At 33.2% G+C, this 24,984-nt stretch overlaps 1 protein-coding gene across 1 annotated transcript; it reads left to right on the forward strand.

Moving 5' to 3' along the window:
• Positions 1-2,101: 2,101 nt before the first annotated feature.
• On the forward strand, positions 2,102-9,783 carry LOC144845198 (uncharacterized). Its single transcript, XM_078702378.1, has 7 exons — positions 2,102-2,253; positions 2,655-2,882; positions 3,867-3,926; positions 5,740-5,898; positions 7,139-7,264; positions 7,722-7,779; positions 8,609-9,783. The coding sequence occupies exons 2-7, from the start codon at positions 2,667-2,669 to the stop codon at positions 8,914-8,916; spliced, it is 927 nt and encodes a 308-aa protein (XP_078558504.1). The 5' UTR covers positions 2,102-2,253; positions 2,655-2,666; the 3' UTR covers positions 8,917-9,783.
• Positions 9,784-24,984: the final 15,201 nt, after the last annotated feature.

A 24,984-nucleotide genomic window follows, 5' to 3' on the forward strand; every position in this document is an offset into this window, starting at 1 on the left:
ATAAATAACAACTCAAATAGATGAAATTAGTATAAATATAAACTGCAAACATCTTGATTTTTATTGGTACATGGAATTATCTAATTTTATAACTCCATGATTGGTATAGTGTTTGTTCAGCAAATTGCTACAGTGCGTGCGATCGGGGTTTTTTTTTCTGCGTATTAAATTGGCCCTCCGGCATTATAATTATAATTTAATAAATTAAGATTGTAGGCCTATATGTTAAACCCCGAGTTCTTTCCCAAATATTTGTTTTCATAACATGCGCAATACTAAATTGTATATTTAAGTCAATGACCGCCATAGATGATCAGGTGTGACAAAAATATTTGAATTAAAGAAAAATCCTGGAGACCCACATCATCTTAAGAAAGGAACGATACTTAAAATCTAAACTTTACTCCGAGCTGCTTGAACTTAGTATAAACGTTTACACCAAACCAAGACCTTTTATAACATTAAAAACTAAAGCTAACTCTGTGAGGCGTTTTATTAGTTAATTAATATCCATTTGTCCATGGTTAAATTAAGAAGTTGTAAACAAGAAATAACAAATACAGAACATTAGCTAATGTTGAAAAACACAGACTTAATATGCTTGGTCACATTTTAAAGATGTATTGTTCCTCTGAATGAATAATTCTGAAAACATTTTTTGTTGAATATTCCATTTTAATGTAACATAATAGTTATCCACTTTGACCAAAAATTGGATCGAAAAAAATGTATTTACCTGAAAAAAATGTAATTTTAATAGCAAAAAAATTGGCTGAATTTAACCATTTATTTTGTCATTTTATAAGTGAAAACATTATTTTTTTTATTTTTTTGTCTATGGAAGTGATTAACTTTATTAAACCTACAAAATAACATATTCAAAGTCTGATTTAATTAATCTTCATTTTTCATGTTTTTTGGGGACAATACATCTTTAAGGCTTGATAAAAATTCTCCACCACTGACGCTTTGAATTTTGCATTTAGAAGCTCTAAAATATTTTTAGTCAGTCATCAAATGTGTCTTTTCAAAACTGTAATTAACGACTTATCTAACCGTGGCCTTATTACAAATGATTTCAATAAACTGAGAGAAACTTCAGCAAATCGTGCAAAATGGTCAAATTTATTTTAATTACTGTAGGCTATTATTATACTTGTTTATGCAAGAAAGACATTACTAATTATTTATAAGAGAGATTATTTATTTTTCATTAGCCTATGAAATGTTACATTTTTTTATGATACGATTACAGAACATCAGAAATGCGACTCGATACGATACGATAAAACTTTATTGTCACAACGGCAAAAATATACAGTTATGAGATATGGGTCCTAAGGTACACTCGAGTTAGTATGAATATAACATAAATTAAAAGACTAAAATAAATAAATAACTAAACTAATAAACACGGAAATGTAACAGAAACATGAGTAATAAGCGGACTAGCGTTTGAAATCTCTATTATACAACCTGATAGCTGATGGAAATTTGCGTTTCTAAATCTGTTTGTTTGACCGCTCGACTTTTTGACATAACACTTTTAAATTATTGATCATTCTCATCAAATGATGTTTTTTTATTGATATTATTAATAATTTAAGAAATTGTGATTTATTATCAATGATTTTGTTTAACAATCAGTAGTAAACATATTGTGTAACGTAAAGTTAGTTTGAAATGTCCTATAACCATTGAATATGCCTAAACTAAACTATCTGTACAAGGCGTTACTCCCTGCCGTGTGACCCACATACCCACAACATCCTAGTAATAACAAACACTCTAATCCCAGCCACCGAAATCAAACAAATTCTATAGGCCTTCCTACACACCATTCGTAGAGGAGGAAGACAAGATAGTTTTTTGACAATAACATTGTTTATTGAATAGGTCTTACTCTGTCTGCATACATCTCATAGACTCTCTTCTCCCAGACGTTCTTTGGGGTTTGCGCAAGCCCAGTCCCACATACCCATATTTTCAGTCGTAGAAGCTTTGTTTCCGCGCAAAAGAACCATTTCCGCTACACAATTATACCTCGTTTGTGTGTGACGTTTTCACATCCGTGTTGGTGATATCGATCGACTCTCCGCGCTCTCTCCCCATCCCCCCACCCCTTTCCCATGGAAAGTGTGGTGGCGGTATACTCTTCATTGTTTCTGCATTGTTTATTATTAATTGTACCACCATTCTGTTGATTGATCATACTTTTTTGGCCTAGTATTATTGAATTTGGCAATTTAATATGTAAGTATGGAGTATTATATATCAGAAATACTGTAGGCTTAACTACCCAACCACCCTTTTCAATGTACCATTAGTATAATATACAGTACCAGTGAGTGGTATTGTAACAAGATTCTTTCCCTGATATTTATATACAGTGTACTAAGTTGGAATTTACATGCATGAATCTACTGTATTGTGAAATAGCTCTATTTCCTCAATATATTAAAACTAAAGTCACATGTCTGATAGAGTCAGATGGATGGTTGATGGTATGGTGTTATTGTTGCATTATATGTTGTGTCTTTTTTTGACTTATCTATATAATAGTTTTATTTTTTTATAACTTGCAGGAAAGAATAGATTTTTTTTTATACTCATCAGAAATAGTGACCATAAAGTTTTGTATTTTTTATTTCTAGCTCGATTAAAAAATGAATTCTCAACCAACCGTTTGTGTCGCTCAACCTTATTATGGCCATCAAAATCAGCGCAAATGTTGTCCACTTCAGTGCTCCAAAAAAGCACAGTTGGTTTTTGGAATTCTCATGATATTGACAGCAGTTACTTCTATTGCATTTGGCATTACTTCTCTTATTTTGCCATCATACTATTATGGATTCTTTGGTAGTGGACTGTGGGGTGGGGCAGTAAGTATGGACTTCATTATCTAAATTTGTTAACTAGATTTACAAACATCACCAGTAGGTGATATTCACATCACCAGCAGTAGGTTTCTTGTGAACGATAGGGCTTTTTAAGTTTTAAACAATCTTACAGTATTTTCAATTCTACAGTAAAACTCTTCATTAGGAGACCTATTCAGCAGAAACCTCTATAAGGCCGCTGGAAATACATTACATGGTTCTCGTCAGCACTTATCAAAAATTGTCAACGTTCATCTTTCATCACAGTATTTTAATTAAGTGAAATAAACCTTGAATGCAATAATGCCGTAGGCAGAGAGGTAGCTGGGCACGACGATCGATCGCGAAATGTACGAGAGCAGCAGACCAAAAAAAAACTTGGTAGACCTCGTTCTGATGATACTAAGGTATGGATATCGTGTGTGGATACGACAAACACACGCTCACCGCGCGCACGCCCGGACAAGAATAGACTCAAAATACAGATTGATGTCGGTCCGCGGCGATTCATATACACACATTATGTTGGGAAATCGTGCGATCACACAATGGTTTGAGCGTTCACGATCGACGGGAGGTGAGTCGGATTTTCATTAAAGAAAATATAACAAAATTTGTACTTTTCCCATATTTACCCCTATTTTTTCTTAACAAATACACAAAGATGAAAGATGAACTTTTTTGGTGCGGGGCCTAAAATCGCGAGCGGGCGGTGACGAGAACCATGTAATGTATTTCCAGCGGCCTAAAGGAACATTTACCTGTGAAACAAATCACTATAGACTGTTTACAAAGTTATTTTACTACAGTTCAGTATAGTATTAGTAGGGTTACTGCAAATAATTTTGGAATTTGTCCTTGCCTATAAATTTTTGCTCAAAAAAATAAAATATGCAAAAAACAGAAATGTGTCATAATGAGGAATTTTTTAAAGAATTGTCCATAGTTTAGTCAGTGACTGAAGAACATACTAACTTTATTTTCCAGATTGTCTTGACAGCTGGAATTTTGTGTCTGTGTTCTAGTAAAACCAACAACAAATGTGTTGTAAGTATTATTTTGTCATTAATTTTTTTACAATGCTGTTTACTTAATTTTAGAGATGAACTGCATTGAGACATGTAACTTTTAATACCATCCTACCAACTCAATATGTACATTTCAATTTAATTCAATTATTTTTTACTTCATCAAGCACTCTGGCTCGAAATTTGTATTTCTTGTCACATATAAAAAACATAATCAGGCGCGGATTTGGGCGGGGGATAAACAGAGGCTTTTTAAAATAAAATAATGACTATTTTTATTTTTCTGCAACCTGACGGATCGTTTATATCATTTATGAAATATTTAGCCCCCCACCCCCCTAATCTATAATGCTGTATCTGCCCCTGATAATAACATATGATAAAAATGGGTAAAAACAGACTCAAAAGGGTAAAATACAAATGACATCACATCATACCATGATGCAAACATTTACAGGTTGCTTATATTTTTTGCTTTAATTTCATTTATATTGAAAAGTGAAACTAGTTGAATCACATTTGCAGTATTCCAGAGCACTAATTGCCCTTTACTGTAGTGTGCATCATATATTGAAGTTATTCATCAGATGCCAAGATAGGACAGGACGATCGGACGATTTCAACAATGTAGATTGTTTGTGAAACTAGTGATTAGAATATAGTTTATGCGAAACAAAAACTCAGAAGCAACTAATTATATACAAAACAAAGGAATATTTATTTATCTATAGTTATCTGTCGTCTACTTATTGTTGACATTCATTACTTTATCTGGAGCTTATTATTAATTACTACTACTAGATTATGAAGTTGGATTAAATAACTGTTTACTCGTTTAAATATTATTAACGGAAAATATAAAGACATACGCAACATTGCAACCCTTATACATCAACTGCTAATCAGATACTCCCTAAAATAATTACAAACAAAACACTAACAGTATGCCGTTCATTCAGAAAAAGTAAACTACTAGTTATAACCTTATGTAGCTATCCAAAATAATTATTTCTCTTATAATCGGATTGGCCACACTGTTAAAATACTGACACTGTACATGCTGTTCTGTATTTTAATTTTAACTATTTTAATTCTATTTTATCAAAGTATTATTCAAAGTATTTTATCTTTTAGCATTGGATGTTTTTATGGTAACTTTACTGAAAATGATAAGAAAAATATTGAGAGACCACGTAAAATTGCACAACGTATTATTAAAGCTGATCTAACGCCTTGTTCATTTATCTATGAAAAGAGTATTTAAAAAAAAGTAACAATATTATGAAAGACCCCACTCATCCGTTACATTACTGTTATAACTTAAATAGATCAGGTATTAGGCTACGACCTCCAAGAGCAAATCTTTGTAGAACTAGAAAATCCTTCGTTGTAAATAGCATTCATATTTTTAATTCTAATGTAAGACGATAATGCAATTTTTAAATAGTTTTACAGTATTTTTAACTTTTTATCTTGTATTTTTAATCTGTTATAATACTGCACGTTTTAAATTGTTGCAATATTGTTGTTTTAATCTACCAAGCAAAGTGAATTTCCATTTTTATGGACAAATAAAATTTCTTGAATCTTGAATCTGTATGTTGATAATACCATAGAGGTGAATAGAACTATTAAACTGCAATAAAGTAAGAGAACACTTTCAGTCTCTCACACTGTCCACTTTGAAAAATTGATCAACATTCACATTGCACTTCAGAGCAGCATTTGTTGCCAGTTACAATGTTTAAACCTGGTCAACTTTAAGTCTAGTATGTTTAATCATGCAGGTATTTATACCTCCATGGTTAAATTGTTTCAAATTGTTTTTTCAGGCTGTCAGTGCTCTTGTGATGAACATTATCTCAATCTTGGTGGCTATTGATCAGATGACATTGATGAGTATAGCGGCTGGAAGTGAGTACGGCGATAATTATTATCAAGACCGTTGTCACTGGACATATTCGTCGCAGTACGATTACTATGCAGACTGTGTATGTATTTTTTAAACATTTGTAAATCCTTGAATCCAAAAAAATCAGCTGTGTGAGATCAACGATACAAATTAAAGCCATAATGGCTTATTGTAATCTCCACACACAATCAAATGTTTTATTATAATTTATAATAAAATGTAAATACAGTGTAATATGTTGTGTGAAATAAAACTGTAACTGAATTATTAAACTATATCTGTTATGAAAGTAGGACGACCACAGTACGTCCGTATTTATAAACGTTTCCCCAAATAAGTTTTGATGCAAATTCAACAAGATATAGGTTAACAAACACAAGTAGACTCTTTATTGTCGTCTTTCGGGAAAACTAAGGGCGCGTTTATACAACACGCTATTACCAAAATATTCAACACGCCTACGAGAAGTGTGTTGTATAACACCGAAGAGATTCCGTGTAATGAGATTTTAATTGCAAAAAAGGCTACTTGGCTGAATCCTAAAATTTGGTGGATTCCCGGTTGCTGTTGGCGTGTTGGAAGTGTCCTCAGGGTATTGTTTTGACCTCTCGTTAAATATAAGTATGTGCTGTGAAAATGTTGACAAAATCTAGTAGATAATTGTGCTTTTTTTGCATATTTTAACTGATTTAGCACTTAACATTAACGCTAATTAATGTTGGCATAATTTGGCAAAATGTAGCATAGTTTTATCCTAATTCTAAAACATTTTTTTTTAAATTTCAAAAGCAGATTTAAAAAATCAATAACTGAATAAACTAAATTTTAAACGAAATCATCCGTTTTATTAAAATCCTTAATAAACTAATATTAATTCATAATGCTGTGAGTATATATACAACTTAGGATTATGAACTATGGTATAACACGGTATTACGATTTAATGTATAACTGCAAGGTTTTTGTGGGGTTGACCTCGGCCCATGCAACATGCTAAAAATTAAAGACGTGTTCAAATTTAGGGTGTTGTATAAACACAGCCTTAGTGGTACGACCGCCTTGCATTTAAACAATTAGGCCTACGTGTTGCCTGTTACAGTCTTGTTTATGCACACCTCATACATTATACGAAGTGGATATCTTCACAAATTCTATTAGTAGGCCTTAGCTTTTTTCCATTGATGTACTGTAATAAGTTGGGCTCTATAATACGGTACCAAAAGCTTAAATGAAGGTTTTTTTTTAATCCTTACTTACTTTCGTTTGGTCCATCAGAAATGAAGTTACTTGCTCATTTTTAGTCATTTTGTCTTTTTTAGGAGGCAGAAGTAGCTATAGATGCAGTGCTAATTGCTATTGGTGCTGTTGAACTTGGACTTGCAATCACTTGTGTCTGTCTGTTGTCTGTATCTGTTTGCTGTTCAGGCACCAGGCAAACAATTGGGGTAATAACGTTTTTCCTTATATTTGACCAACCTGAAATATGTACTGAGCTTTCAACCCTCGACCTACAAAAGGGACTTTACGAAACACGACTGGAAGCCACAGGATGGTGCTCATGAATAATTTATGCATGAGCTTTAACTAAGTGGGCTGAGCTTAGCGTGAAATTCCGTCGTCTTAACTTTTTGAGGACGATAAATTTGCCATTTTCTCGTTAACAGAGAACGACTAGAAATAATGTACACATAACCTTAAATATATAGTTCGAAATACACTTAAACGTGAACATTTCAAAACTCTAAACAAAATTTAATTGTTTAATGAAATAAAATTTTTATTTGGTTAAAATGGCTGTATTAAAAGCGGCGTTTGAATGCGAGGCTCCTAACTAGGAAGGCTAGGCCTATGCTGACGATATAGTATATGTTCACATACTAATAGTGATGTTTTTTGTTTCAGGTGATCCAGCAGCCTTTGTTACTGCACCATGGAGGTTCCAGTGGTGCCCCAACCCCAGGTACTAAACATGGTCTTTATTCTTACTTCTTACTTGAATCTTCGGGCTCCTGATTAAGGCAAATGCCTTTTAAACGCCCTCCATTTCTTCTGTATTTATCTAGAATTGGTAGAAAATTTATCTCCCATTGCTCTGTCTTTGTTTAGTTGATCCTTGAATGCATTAATGTTTTCTGCTTGTACTGTAGTGTGGTATAGATTGTTCCATGTGTTGACGATTCTACTTGAAAAGGAGTGGCTTCTGATTTTCAGTCGGGCTCTTGGCTTTCTTAATTTGAATTGATGGCCCCTTGTTCTACTGTCCTCTCTAAAATCAAAAAAGGTTTCGGCTTCAATATCATCCAAGCCCTTGATAATTTTAAACACTTGTATAATGTCCCCTCTCCTTCTTCTGTAATTATTACAGATAGCACAAATTACAAATTTTGCAATGACAAGCACTCACATTTGGTACAAGTGCTTTACTTACTTGAATGTAATAGGTTACTTATTCTACTGTGTACTGTATGTGTTCGTTTTCACTTGCCAATTACTGAAATGACAGTTTTGAACTTTCTAAAATAAGGGATAGTGATGTAATGCGTGCATGTTACTGTATGCTACAAAGTGCAAATCTTGTTAGAATTGTTTATGACCTACCAATACGTTTTACTTTAATTGAATTCCTGAAAATGATAATAAAAGGTATCATTTTTCGACACGGGTGATACAGTATTACTATTTACCGGATATACCTACAATAAAAAAAACATCACCAATAAATGTTGCATAAAGCTAGTTCAATTCATTTTTTTTACTGGCATTTAATGACAAGTTGTTCTCTTTTGCAGTTTTCCCTCCACAAACTCACTTTGTTACACCATCTGGTCAAATGTATGTTCACCAGCCACCGCGAATGCAACAATATGCCGCTTCTCAGTCACAGCAGCTACCAACTGGTAATCAGCAACAGTATCCAGTAGCCAGCAATCCTCAGGGAAAACCCTTTGATCAGCAGTCTGGTCAGCCTACCGGTGCTGCTCCACCTCCTCAACAGTACCAAGCAGATCATCTACTTCAACAGAACCCTGCTGGCGGGGAAGCTAGACAGGAGGGAATTAACCCTCACTTTCTGCCACCTTATAGTGAAAATAACTAAACTGTTTTGGTTTAAATACCATACCGTATATGCTCTGTTTTATTAGCTTACTTACATTTAGTTTCCATTTTGTCATGCTTGTTATGTAATAGATGTACATACTTAGCATGCACTATAGGTAGAGTATTCAAAAATGAATTGCAGTTGGACATGCTTTTTGTCATATATACCAGTACACTACTTGATATACAAATTATAGATAATCTTATACACAGGCATATACTGTATCACATATCAGCTTACCCAGAAAAATCCAGTAACCAAACTTTCAACCATTTACCATAATAGGCATATTCGGCTGGTCAATCGCAAACACCTTCCAGTGATATATGCATATAAACAGTGAGTTTGACGATCTGTTATCTGTTGAGTTCAGTTGAATATGCTTAATGGGTTCGAATTTCTGATTTTAGAAACTAGTTGAAATGTTAAAAAATTAGTGTTAATTTGAAGGTGAATATATTACAGGAACTTTTATATAAATGTTACTTAAAAAAAATAATAAGATTATATTTTACTCAGACAAGATGATAGTGTTTAGTGATTTAGTGTAGATATTTTTTATTACCTTTGATTGGGTATTTTAACATGCTTTATAAAATGCAACATGTTTCACTGGTCACCATATACTGTACATCTTATTTCAGTAGTATTTGCACATTTTTGATTGGATATAAAATAAATAAATCACTGCTGTCCTAAATAAAACAATAATATAACAGAATTGTGTAGATATAATTGTTGACCAGTTGAGAATGTTGCTTAAAACCTATTTTAAATAGTATTTGTAATGGTAAAAATGTGTTTGTTTTTGTGTAGTGTACAACACTTGATTAATAAAGCTTATCCATTTTTAGCATTCATAAATTTTCTTTTTAAGTTTCTTATAAATACAGTATAGTATATAAAATATCTGATTTCTTCTTCTATTATGATGTTTGGTTGCAGACGACTTGTTCTCCATTGTTCAGAGCTCCCTGTCAATGTATGCATTGTTGAGCTAATGACGATTGCTTTTATAATATTTAAAACCATGGACCTAAATTAGGTTATGTAGGTCCATGATTTTGAACCGAAGAAATCTTATTTTTATACCTCCCTGATTTACCGTTTGAATTTAACCCCCAAAAATGACAATTACGACTAGTCTACATGGTATTCAGGGAAGAGTGAAATTGCACTCTCCTCTGATGGGCCTACCTCATTATAATATGACAAAATAGGCACAATTCAGCACATATAACTTATTTTCAAGTCGTCGGTTTGTTTTTGTTTTTTTGTGGTGTTTAGTAGATGTTCATAAAACGCCCTCTAGCAAGCCTATACCGGCCGTTTGTAGAAAAAAACGCCTTTTTTGTAGTCTGTGGTCATTTATTTTAGAAATGCATCATTTTGAAATGACTGAACCTTGATAATCCACAAAATGATTATAGGCCGGGCTACTAGTCTGGGTTCCAGACGGAGGTTTGACTAATAATTAGTAAAAAGAAAAATATTTTGGCACATATGGCGTTTCATATGTATACTAGTTGAGCTTGTAAACTTAGACAAAAATCGAAATAAAACAAAATGAATAAAAAAAGACAATAAATGCAGACTTGGGGCAAGTCCATAGGGCTAATTCAGTCTTTCTTACGATTATGTGTTTTAATATTAGAATATTAGAGCGGTTACACTTTTTCTTATAAATTGAAAGAAATGCGTCGATCCTAATGCATCTTGCATTAACAAGAAACAAAATGAGTGTTTAGACGTCAAAATCTCACATATTTTTACATTTTACTATTCACATAAAGACTATATTAAATCATGGTTTACCTCCATGCTATTATAATGTAAACTTTACGAATTTGTTTTCATCGGAGAGTGATGTACCGTAGTTTTCTACTAAGCCTATGAATGATGGCAATATGCTTTGAATTAGGGACCGTCTTATCAATTTGAGAAACTCTCGTAACTCGCTCATTTTGATTATAAATTCAGCCAGGGAAGTTTTATATTGTTCAATTATTTTCAATTTATCAGCTAGTAAGGTCATCTTTTGATATATTGACATGGATCATGTATTACTAATGAAAGTAACTAGTATTATGTGTATTGTAGAAGCAGTACAACGCAAGAAGAAAGCTTTAAACAGACTGCAAAAGAAACGTAGTGTTTGGGTAAAACCATGGATAGAACGACGACAATTACACCATGGAGCATACTATGACCTTTTAAAAGAACTGGAGGCAGAGGATATAAAAAGAGACAAATATTTTCCACACATGGACAAATCATCATTCGATGATATTTTGGAAAAAATAACTCCCTTAATAAAAAGAGAGGACACACATATGAGAAAAGCAATTTCCCCAGAAGAGAGATTGGCTTTAACACTTCGTTTTTTAACATCAGGTAAGACAAATGTCGAATTACTTAATAATATTAGCTTCTTGCTTTCTCTCCGATCTAGCTAGTCTAGAATCCGGTCTAGAAAAAAAACTAAGACCTCATATATCTTGCTTTTTCAGTATAACTCTCTCTATATAATATAGATATAATCTGTCTACCCTATCGCACTAGTTGACAATAAAATGTGTGATGTGCCCAAATATGGTAGCGTTATGACATCGTGTCCATATATGGGCACATCACGTTTTCTTTTGTCACATAAAGTTTGATAGTGTAGACAGATCGCTTTATATTTAATTTTCTAGATCTATAATTTTCTAAACATCAGATCTAAACTGCTAAAATAATCAAATATACAGTATAGGCCTAGACAAATTAAAGACATTTTACCGTTGTAAATTATTGACATTTTACTTTTACTAATTAATTTATTTTATGCAAGAAGTAGTTACAACAATGTATTTTACTTTAAAAGCTGCAAGATTATTAGTTATCCGCTTGGTATACCAAGCGGATAATTAGTTATCCGCTTGGTATACCAAGCGGATAACTCCTTGTAATTGTATGAGATCAATATTTTTTTTCTGTATTATTAGTTATCCGCTTGGTATACCAAGCGGATAACTCCTTGTAATTGTATGAGATCAATATTTTTTTTCTGTATTATTAGTTATCCGCTTGGTATACCAAGCGGATAACTCCTTGTAATTGTATGAGATCAATATTTTTTTTCTGTATTATTCTTCTTTCCTTCCTTCCTTTTTGTGAGTCGTGTTCCTCTAAAATGTGTAAACATAACATTTCATAACTTTGACAACATATGGGCATTTACGTGAAGTTGTGCACCTCCTATTTTTGAATGACGTCATAGTTGCGCAACGTGACTTATGCGCAATTTTATGAATTTCAATGATTGATCATAGATTAAAAACCAAAAGTCATTTAGTATTGACACTTTGACAAAATTTAAGTCATATCAGGGGCAAACTTTCTACGGATTAAAAATGGCATGTTTGACAAGAAGTTACGCGCGCACGCGCATTTAAAATTTCAAAATGCGCAAAATTAATTTCTAATCAACTTTTTACGCGTTTCTTGTCATTTTGAGCATGTCAAAAATTCCCACGGGCGCGCAATTTTTTATGCGCGCGGTGCGCACATAGCGTTAAAAACATATTTTTTTCTCTTGAATTATATTTTTCAAGCCTTTCCCAGTGATTTTGAAAACAATTTAGACCTTTTCCAGTTTAAATAACGCCATACGAACACGTTGAATTAGACAATTCGTGCGCGTTTTTTATGAAAAAGCTTAAAAAATCGTCAAAATTATGTCTTTTTTTAAACAGTCATAGTTTCTAAAGTAAACCGTTAACCGTTTATTTTTATTACAAAATCTAGAAGTTGATGAGTTGTAGATATCGGATCATGCATCAATAAGGCTAAAAAAACATTGTGACGTCATCGTATGGCCACACGAATGTAAAATATAGGATTTTTGTCTCTTTCGTTATTGCTCATCACATTCAATGGAGCGCATCGCGCTTATCTGTATTCCTTTTTCTCCTACATTTATATATTGTGTAGGTCAATCAACTTTCTTTAGCATGAGATAAAAATATTTTAATTTTTATGACGTCATCATGCCTAAAAATTTTAATTACGTGGGTCATTAATTTCATCTTTACAGTAAATTTTAATCTGTAATAGCTCGTAAGAATAAAATGTGATAATCACGATTAAAACGTTTTCTGGAAGCTATTGGATTGTAGATACGAATTCATGTAAACATTTTGCCAATCGGATGTTGTGACGTCATCATATGGCCAGTTGAATAAAAAAAGTCGTATTTTCATATTTTGCGTAATAGTTCATCACATTTAAAAGGGTGCGCATCTATATTTTACGTATTCAAATTTCTTCTACACGTTAATATGTTGTTCCTGAGATAATTTCCTTCTGAAATTGCTATCTAAGTGTTTCATTTTGATACCGTCGCCATGTTAAAAATTGGAATAAATGGCGGGTCCCGTAATTTCACCTATTCTACACTGTATGTAATATGTATACAGCTTATACTGTTTGCATGTATATACTATATGACACAAAATTCAGCACTAACAGCATGTCATATTCTTCAGTTCTTGTCATAATGCCATAATCTTTATCTGTGTGCAATATTCCAACGTATGACGTGCACGTGGCGTTTGTCGTGGTGCGGATAACTAACTCGTCAAAGTGACGAGTTTCATGTCTAGTTCTTCTTTCCTTCCTTCCTTTTTGTGAGTCGTGTTCCTCTAAAATGTGTAAACATAACATTTCATAACTTTGACAACATATGGGCATTTACGTGAAGTTGTGCACCTCCTATTTTTGAATGACGTCATAGTTGCGCAACGTGACTTATGCGCAATTTTATGAATTTCAATGATTGATCATAGATTAAAAACCAAAAGTCATTTAGTATTGACACTTTGACAAAATTTAAGTCATATCAGGGGCAAACTTTCTACGGATTAAAAATGGCATGTTTGACAAGAAGTTACGCGCGCACGCGCATTTAAAATTTCAAAATGCGCAAAATTAATTTCTAATCAACTTTTTACGCGTTTCTTGTCATTTTGAGCATGTCAAAAATTCCCACGTGCGCGCAATTTTTTATGCGCGCGGTGCGCACATAGCGTTAAAAACATATTTTTTTCTCTTGAATTATATTTTTCAAGCCTTTCCCAGTGATTTTGAAAACAATTTAGACCTTTTCCAGTTTAAATAACGCCATACGAACACGTTGAATTAGACAATTCGTGCGCGTTTTTTATGAAAAAGCTTAAAAAATCGTCAAAATTATGTCTTTTTTTAAACAGTCATAGTTTCTAAAGTAAACCGTTAACCGTTTATTTTTATTACAAAATCTAGAAGTTGATGAGTTGTAGATATCGGATCATGCATCAATAAGGCTAAAAAAACATTGTGACGTCATCGTATGGCCACACGAATGTAAAATATAGGATTTTTGTCTCTTTCGTTATTGCTCATCACATTCAATGGAGCGCATCGCGCTTATCTGTATTCCTTTTTCTCCTACATTTATATATTGTGTAGGTCAATCAACTTTCTTTAGCATGAGATAAAAATATTTTAATTTTTATGACGTCATCATGCCTAAAATTACGTGGGTCATTAATTTCATCTTTACAGTAAATTTTAATCTGTAATAGCTCGTAAGAATAAAATGTGATAATCACGATTAAAACGTTTTCTGGAAGCTATTGGATTGTAGATACGAATTCATGTAAACATTTTGCCAATCGGATGTTGTGACGTCATCATATGGCCAGTTGAATAAAAAAAGTCATATTTTCATATTTTGCGTAATAGTTCATCACATTTAAAAGGGTGCGCATCTATATTTTACGTATTCAAATTTCTTCTACACGTTAATATGTTGTTCCTGAGATAATTTCCTTCTGAAATTGCTATCTAAGTGTTTCATTTTGATACCGTCGCCATGTTAAAAATTGGAATAAATGGCGGGTCCCGTAATTTCACCTATTCTACACTGTATGTAATATGTATACAGCTTATACTGTTTGCATGTATATACTATATGACACAAAATTCAGCACTAACAGCATATCATATTCTTCAGTTCTTGTCATAATGCCATAATCTTTATCTGTGTGCAATATTCCAACGTATGACGTGCACGTGGCGTTTGTCGTGGTGCGGATAACTAACTCGTCAAAGTGACGAGTTTCATGTCTAGTTCTTCTTTCCTTCCTTCCTTTTTGTGAGTCGTGTTCCTCTAAAATGTGTAAACATAACATTTCATAACTTTGACAACATATGGGCATTTACGTGAAGTTGTGCACCTCCTATTTTTGAATGACGTCATAGTTGCGCAACGTGACTTATGCGCAATTTTATGAATTTCAATGATTGATCATAGATTAAAAACCAAAAGTCATTTAGTATTGACACTTTGACAAAATTTAAGTCATATCAGGGGCAAACTTTCTACGGATTAAAAATGGCATGTTTGACAAGAAGTTACGCGCGCACGCGCATTTAAAATTTCAAAATGCGCAAAATTAATTTCTAATCAACTTTTTACGCGTTTCTTGTCATTTTGAGCATGTCAAAAATTCCCACGTGCGCGCAATTTTTTATGCGTGCGGTGCGCACATAGCGTTAAAAACATATTTTTTTCTCTTGAATTATATTTTTCAAGCCTTTCCCAGTGATTTTGAAAACAATTTAGACCTTTTCCAGTTTAAATAACGCCATACGAACACGTTGAATTAGACAATTCGTGCGCGTTTTTTATGAAAAAGCTTAAAAAATCGTCAAAATTATGTCTTTTTTTAAACAGTCATAGTTTCTAAAGTAAACCGTTAACCGTTTATTTTTATTACAAAATCTAGAAGTTGATGAGTTGTAGATATCGGATCATGCATCAATAAGGCTAAAAAAACATTGTGACGTCATCGTATGGCCACACGAATGTAAAATATAGGATTTTTGTCTCTTTCGTTATTGCTCATCACATTCAATGGAGCGCATCGCGCTTATCTGTATTCCTTTTTCTCCTACATTTATATATTGTGTAGGTCAATCAACTTTCTTTAGCATGAGATAAAAATATTTTAATTTTTATGACGTCATCATGCCTAAAAATTTTAATTACGTGGGTCATTAATTTCATCTTTACAGTAAATTTTAATCTGTAATAGCTCGTAAGAATAAAATGTGATAATCACGATTAAAACGTTTTCTGGAAGCTATTGGATTGTAGATACGAATTCATGTAAACATTTTGCCAATCGGATGTTGTGACGTCATCATATGGCCAGTTGAATAAAAAAAGTCGTATTTTCATATTTTGCGTAATAGTTCATCACATTTAAAAGGGTGCGCATCTATATTTTACGTATTCAAATTTCTTCTACACGTTAATATGTTGTTCCTGAGATAATTTCCTTCTGAAATTGCTATCTAAGTGTTTCATTTTGATACCGTCGCCATGTTAAAAATTGGAATAAATGGCGGGTCCCGTAATTTCACCTATTCTACACTGTATGTAATATGTATACAGCTTATACTGTTTGCATGTATATACTATATGACACAAAATTCAGCACTAACAGCATATCATATTCTTCAGTTCTTGTCATAATGCCATAATCTTTATCTGTGTGCAATATTCCAACGTATGACGTGCACGTGGCGTTTGTCGTGGTGCGGATAACTAACTCGTCAAAGTGACGAGTTTCATGTCTAGTTTCATTTTTATGTTGTATTGTTTGTTATTGTATTGTTATATGCTGGTTGAAAAATTAAAATAAAGATTAGTATAGTATTCGGTGTCATATTGCGGGTACGAATATATTTAGCTTTTTTGTATTTGACTTCAGAAACGTATTGACCAAACTATGATGAATAGATTTAAATCCCCCTACCTAGTTAGTTATCCGCTTGGTATACCAAGCGGATAACTCCTTGTAATTGTATGAGATCAATATTTTTTTTCTGTATTATTAGTTATCCGCTTGGTATACCAAGCGGATAACTCCTTGTAATTGTATGAGATCAATATTTTTTGGTTATCCGCAACTTAGTTGCGGATAACCCATGTGATTGTAAATATCTTTTTTTTCATCTTCTTCTTTGTTATTCTTCTTTCTTTCCCGGATTTTTGTGCGTCGCATATCCCCTATTGCTTGTGAATATATCTTTTGTATAACTTTGTCATTATATGGACATTTACCTGAAGTTGTGCACCTCCATATTTTTAATGACGTTAGAGTCGCGCAGCGTAAGTTACGCGCAATTTTATGAATTTCAATGATTGGTCATAGATTATAAACCAAAAGTCATTTTGTATTGACACTTGGTAAAAATTTAAGTCATATCAAGGGCAAACTTTCTATGGATTAAAAATGACATGTTTCACAAGAAGTTACGCGCGCACGCGCATTTAAAATTTCAAAATGCGCAAAATTAATTTCTAATCAACTTTCTACGCTGATCATGACATTTTGAGCATGTCAAAAATTCCCACGCGCGCGAAAAAATTTACGCGTAAGGTGCGCACGGAGCATGAAAATCATGTGTTTTTTTCTTGAATTATGATTTTACAGCCTTTCTTAGTCATTTTAAAAAAGATTTACATCATTTCAAATTAAAATGACGTCATACGAACATGTTGATTTAGACCATTTGCGCGCGTTTTTGTTTAAAAAGTTACAAAATATTGTCAAAATAATGCCTATTTTGAATCTATTATAGCTCTTCAGGATCGAAGGTGACCCCCAATTTTTTTAACTTATTATGCAAGAAGATAAATTGTAGAAATGATTTCATGCAGAATTTTCACCTCTCGGATGTTATGACGTCATCGTATGGCCACACGCATGTAAAATATAGGATTTTTGTCTCTTTCGTTATTGCTCATCACATTCAACAGAGCGCATCTCGCTTATACGTATTCCATTTCCCCCGAGATTTTATTATTGTCTACGTCAATCAACTATCTTTCGCATGAGTTAAAAATATTTTAATTTTTATGACGTCATCATGTCTAAAAATGTAAATAACGTAGGGCACTTATTTTTATCATTACAGTAAATTTTAATCTGTTATAGCTCGTCAGAATAAAAAGTGATAATCATGATTAAAACGTTTTCTGGAAGCTATTGGATTTTAGTTACGAATTCATGTGAATATTTTGCCAATTAGATGTTGTGACGTCATCATATGGCCAGTTTAATTCAAAAAGTCATATTTTCATCTCTTGCGTAAAAGTTCATTGCATTTAAACGAGAGCGCATCTCACTTTTACGTGCCCAAAATTCTTCAAATTTGTATTAATGTAATTATTTAGATAATCAGCTTCTAAAATAGTTATGTTTATATGTCAATTTGATGACATCATCGTGTTAATAATTGGATTTAAAAGATGGGTCTCGTAATTTCGTCTATGCTACACTGTATAACATATACAGTGTATTCTGTAAATACTGTAATATGCTGTATGCTACAAAATAGGTACAATTCAGCACTGTAAACATATTTAATTCATGTCATAGGATGGCATAGTAATTGTCGAGGTTCATAGTTTAAAGTATCTGCATGTTGCATTTGCGCGGATAACCCGAACTCGTCAAAGTGACGAGTTCAAATCTAGTTTTCTGTATTATTCTTCTTTCCTTCCTTCCTTTTTGTGAGTCGTGTTCCTCTAAAATGTGTAAACATAACATTTCATAACTTTGACAACATATGGGCATTTACGTGAAGTTGTGCACCTCCTATTTTTGAATGACGTCATAGTTGCGCAACGTGACTTATGCGCAATTTTATGAATTTCAATGATTGATCATAGATTAAAAACCAAAAGTCATTTAGTATTGACACTTTGACAAAATTTAAGTCATATCAGGGGCAAACTTTCTACGGATTAAAAATGGCATGTTTGACAAGAAGTTACGCGCGCACGCGCATTTAAAATTTCAAAATGCGCAAAATTAATTTCTGATCAACTTTTTACGCGTTTCTTGTCATTTTGAGCATGCCAAAAATTCCCACGGGCGCGCAATTTTTTATGCGCGCGGTGCGCACATAGCGTTAAAAACATATTTTTTTCTCTTGAATTATATTTTTCAAGCCTTTCCCAGTGATTTTGAAAACAATTTAGACCTTTTCCAGTTTAAATAACGCCATACGAACACGTTGAATTAGACAATTCGTGCGCGTTTTTTATGAAAAAGCTTAAAAAATCGTCAAAATTATGTCTTTTTTTAAACAGTCATAGTTTCTAAAGTAAACCGTTAACCGTTTATTTTTATTACAAAATCTAGAAGTTGATGAGTTGTAGATATCGGATCATGCATCAATAAGGCTAAAAAAACATTGTGACGTCATCGTATGGCCACACGAATGTAAAATATAGGATTTTTGTCTCTTTCGTTATTGCTCATCACATTCAATGGAGCGCATCGCGCTTATCTGTATTCCTTTTTCTCCTACATTTATATATTGTGTAGGTCAATCAACTTTCTTTAGCATGAGATAAAAATATTTTAATTTTTATGACGTCATCATGCCTAAAAATTTTAATTACGTGGGTCATTAATTTCATCTTTACAGTAAATTTTAATCTGTAATACCTCGTAAGAATAAAATGTGATAATCACGATTAAAACGTTTTCTGGAAGCTATTGGATTGTAGATACGAATTCATGTAAACATTTTGCCAATCGGATGTTGTGACGTCATCATATGGCCAGTTGAATAAAAAAAGTTGTATTTTCATATTTTGCGTAATAGTTCATCACATTTAAAAGGGTGCGCATCTATATTTTACGTATTCAAATTTCTTCTACACGTTAATATGTTGTTCCTGAGATAATTTCCTTCTGAAATTGCTATCTAAGTGTTTCATTTTGATACCGTCGCCATGTTAAAAATTGGAATAAATGGCGGGTCCCGTAATTTCACCTATTCTACACTGTATGTAATATGTATCTTATACTGTTTGCATGTATATACTATATGACACAAAATTCAGCACTAACAGCATGTCATATTCTTCAGTTCTTGTCATAATGCCATAATCTTTATCTGTGTGCAATATTCCAACATATGACGTGCACGTGGCGTTTGTCGTGGTGCGGATAACTAACTCGTCAAAGTGACGAGTTTCATGTCTAGTTCTTCTTTCCTTCCTTCCTTTTTGTGAGTCGTGTTCCTCTAAAATGTGTAAACATAACATTTCATAACTTTGACAACATATGGGCATTTACGTGAAGTTGTGCACCTCCTATTTTTGAATGACGTCATAGTTGCGCAACGTGACTTATGCGCAATTTTATGAATTTCAATGATTGATCATAGATTAAAAACCAAAAGTCATTTAGTATTGACACTTTGACAAAATTTAAGTCATATCAGGGGCAAACTTTCTACGGATTAAAAATGGCATGTTTGACAAGAAGTTACGCGCGCACGCGCATTTAAAATTTCAAAATGCGCAAAATTAATTTCTAATCAACTTTTTACGCGTTTCTTGTCATTTTGAGCATGTCAAAAATTCCCACGTGCGCGCAATTTTTTATGCGCGCGGTGCGCACATAGCGTTAAAAACATATTTTTTTCTCTTGAATTATATTTTTCAAGCCTTTCCCAGTGATTTTGAAAACAATTTAGACCTTTTCCAGTTTAAATAACGCCATACGAACACGTTGAATTAGACAATTCGTGCGCGTTTTTTATGAAAAAGCTTAAAAAATCGTCAAAATTATGTCTTTTTTTAAACAGTCATAGTTTCTAAAGTAAACCGTTAACCGTTTATTTTTATTACAAAATCTAGAAGTTGATGAGTTGTAGATATCGGATCATGCATCAATAAGGCTAAAAAAACATTGTGACGTCATCGTATGGCCACACGAATGTAAAATATAGGATTTTTGTCTCTTTCGTTATTGCTCATCACATTCAATGGAGCGCATCGCGCTTATCTGTATTCCTTTTTCTCCTACATTTATATATTGTGTAGGTCAATCAACTTTCTTTAGCATGAGATAAAAATATTTTAATTTTTATGACGTCATCATGCCTAAAATTACGTGGGTCATTAATTTCATCTTTACAGTAAATTTTAATCTGTAATAGCTCGTAAGAATAAAATGTGATAATCACGATTAAAACGTTTTCTGGAAGCTATTGGATTGTAGATACGAATTCATGTAAACATTTTGCCAATCGGATGTTGTGACGTCATCATATGGCCAGTTGAATAAAAAAAGTCATATTTTCATATTTTGCGTAATAGTTCATCACATTTAAAAGGGTGCGCATCTATATTTTACGTATTCAAATTTCTTCTACACGTTAATATGTTGTTCCTGAGATAATTTCCTTCTGAAATTGCTATCTAAGTGTTTCATTTTGATACCGTCGCCATGTTAAAAATTGGAATAAATGGCGGGTCCCGTAATTTCACCTATTCTACACTGTATGTAATATGTATACAGCTTATACTGTTTGCATGTATATACTATATGACACAAAATTCAGCACTAACAGCATATCATATTCTTCAGTTCTTGTCATAATGCCATAATCTTTATCTGTGTGCAATATTCCAACGTATGACGTGCACGTGGCGTTTGTCGTGGTGCGGATAACTAACTCGTCAAAGTGACGAGTTTCATGTCTAGTTTTAGATTGCATGTGGATATATTTGATGATGATGATTAAAAATTATACAATTACAACTCATAGTCATAGTTTACACGAGCACACAACGTTTTGCATGCATAGGTATCGTTATTCAAATTTACAGCTGAGTAGTTTATAAAATAGTAGGCTTAATATAAGTGTATTGATCGTTATTTAAAGTTCATACATTTCAATTGAATGTACAGTATTTCAAGTATGGTGTGAAGATCAAAAATACCTTTGTACTAAGGTATGTGCACTCAACACAAAATGCTCACAAAAAGACCCGATTGAACTCAGAATAAATTATTTCTTTTGTCTAGGAAACACATATCAAGATATTGAGTGTCTTTATAGAGTTCCACGGAGCACCTTGAGTAAATTGATTCCTGAAACATGCAAAGCCATTTATGATGTGCTGAAAGAGGATTACTTAAAGGTATACTAATAACATTAACAATTTTTACAAGAAGCACCCCGTGCATCCCCCCGTCCGTGCACTAACTATTGTTATTGTGCGAGATATAACCGTTGAGCCCTGACTGAGTGATCGCTGGTTGGTGCTGCCTGATGACAAATCTGATATGAAAATTAAAGTTTAAAAAAAATGCTTTGGAGGATCCGCATCCTGAATTTTATATATCACAAGTTTCTAAAAACAATTTAAATTATGTCATTACAAAGACCAAATACATTACACATGTTTTTATTGCAATTACCCAGGTTCCTCAAACAGAAGAAGATTGGCTAAAAGTAGCTGAAGGTTTTAAAGAAAAATGGCAGTTTCCCAATTGTATCGGAGCACTAGACGGACAAATTATACAAATAAACCCACGGCCTGGATGGGTATCAATGTATAAAAACAATGTCAGTATTATTCAAATGGCATTAGTTGATGCAGACTATAAATTCATATATGTTGATGTCGGCTGTAGAGTGGATGATGGTGGAGTATGGCATGGGTGTTCGTTGAAAAAAGCTCTTGATGACGGTACGATCAATATTCCAGGCCCACAATGTCTTCCTGGAAGGGAGAAACCAGTGCCTCATGTAATAGTGGCTGATAAAGTTTTTCCTTTGAAAGAAACTATTATGAAACCTTATCCATCAAGAGGGATAAGTAAGGAAAAAGAAATCTTCAACTACCGTCTTTCAAGGGCAAGGAGGACAGCGGAGAATGCTTTTGGAATCCAGGCAAATCGATTCCGTGTATTTCAGCAACCATTTAGAGCACACCCTAATAACGTAAGGTCGATGGTTTTAAGTACGTGTGTACTTCACAATTATTTACTCACCAGGCCCAGTTCAAGGAATATATACACATTAAATAATCTCGATGTAGAAAATATAAAAACTGGAATAGTGACTGAAGGAAGTTGGCGAAGAGGTCCTACCCCAAATGGAATAGCTCCATTAGAATCACAATGTGGTAACAGGGCTGGTGGTCCGGCTAAACTTGTACAAAATGAGTTTTGTGATTATTTTAATGGAAATGGTAAAGTTGAATGGCAATGGAGAGTTGGACTAGAGTAACATTGTAAACATAATGTCACGCGTAACGTACAATTTTGTATATTTCTTATCAAATTATAAACCGCCCCATTTCCAACATGTGGGTCAGCTCTTCCCTAGTCAGATACTGTAAAATAAAATCGTTGTAAAACAGTTGTGAATTATATGCTTTAATGAAAGACAACTTTGTGTATTGTGCTTTGTGTTGTTCATTTTTTTGGTATCAGGTAAGACAAAACGGATTGATTCAGTCACAATTTAATTTGCTATAATTATACAATATTTAATTTTAATGAAGTTTTATTTAAGAGTACAGTACAGAATGGTGAGAAGACATACGAGGCAGTTAATGTAATTAAGCCACCAAGAAGAAAACAATTATACATTAAATAATTTACACAAATGTATTATAATGTATTAAACTTTTCTTTGGTTTATATACGATAATCTACAGAACACCCTGAATAAATTTATTCTTCAAAACAAAACAAATTAATGATGGTCCTTAAAGCTTGTTATTCTAAAGAGAAGATTTGGATATACTGTAGGCCTCCGTACTATACTTTGTTTGAAGTGTTTAAGCTATAGTTGCGAGCGATACGAATTGATTGATTATTGGTGGTGGTGGTGGTTGGTTTGGTGGTGGATGATTATTGGTGGTGGTTGGTTTGGTGGTGGCTGATTATTGGTGGTGGCTGATTTATTGGTGGTGGTGGCTGATTTATTGGTGGTGGCTGATAATAAATCTGAGGAGAATAGTTAAACTGAGAATTGCTTTGTAGCTCTTCATCCTCATCAAGTATTCTAAATATCACCTCCTGCATTTGTTGAATTGCTTTGCGCTTAAGCCTAGGAGTTTTTATCCTTTTCAACCACATTGTGAACAATTTTCCCTGATGCAGATCTTCATCATCGGCTCCTGTTTCATTCTTAGATGATGATGTAATAATAATAGTACGTAATGCTTCTGTTGCAGCTAACATGAAATCGTCATGTGGGGTTCTCTCATTTTTCTTAACCTTTTTATTGTTGTTATTAGGCGTTAGATGTTTAGCCGAAGAAGTGTATTTTCCTGTTCCTGTGGAATCCTTGCTAGTTTGAAGAGCATCACAATCATCATCAACATCTTCATAATCAAAATAATCTGCATATTCATCAGTGATGTAAATTGACTGATTAGGCTCCTAAAAATTAAATAATATGTCATTACACTAAATATAGGCCTACATTAAAATATGTCATTTACACTAACTATAGGCCTACATTATAAGTGGGCCTACATTATAAATATACATATGGCCTCAAATCCATTAGCATTACGTTGTAATAGTGCTGGTAAAGCTAGACTACAAAAGGACTTTTTACTCTCTATGTCTACTATGTCGGTCGGTCGGTAGGTCGGTAAACACTAACTTGAGCACGTGACTGCAGCCATGTATATAGCCTTGTTACTTGATTACTTCAATGACAAATTGTCTATGTTCTTATAACAAAGTCAATTTCAGACTGCTTTAAAAAAAAGTATATTTAATTACCAAATTTGAAACGGCTAGCTGCTGGCTATAAAAATGTGTGGCAGCAAGAAATGCATCAAGTTGTTCAAAATACATCCACTTAGATACATAGACACCTGTATGTTCACTTTTAATTGACGACTTTACTTTTGCCTTTTCTTTACCGTAGTACGATCTAAAACTGTTTATTTTTGTCTGTAGGTCATGTACTGTAAAATGAAAACACGTAAATTTGTTAATGACGGCTATGCATGAAATACTGTATATCTATTCTATTTTCACTCAGGCTTCACCTCGTGAAAATACAATTTCATCTTTCACCTCATTATTTGTACCATCCCACTCATAGACATTCATTCTACCTTTCGTAACTCACTATACCTATTGACTTCCTAAATTCACTGTCACTCTATTATGGGAATAGGCCGTTCCG

This window comes from Antedon bifida, chromosome 6 (genome assembly GCF_963402885.1).
Source record: "Antedon bifida chromosome 6, ecAntBifi1.1, whole genome shotgun sequence".
Lineage (NCBI taxonomy): Eukaryota > Metazoa > Echinodermata > Crinoidea > Comatulida > Antedonidae > Antedon > Antedon bifida.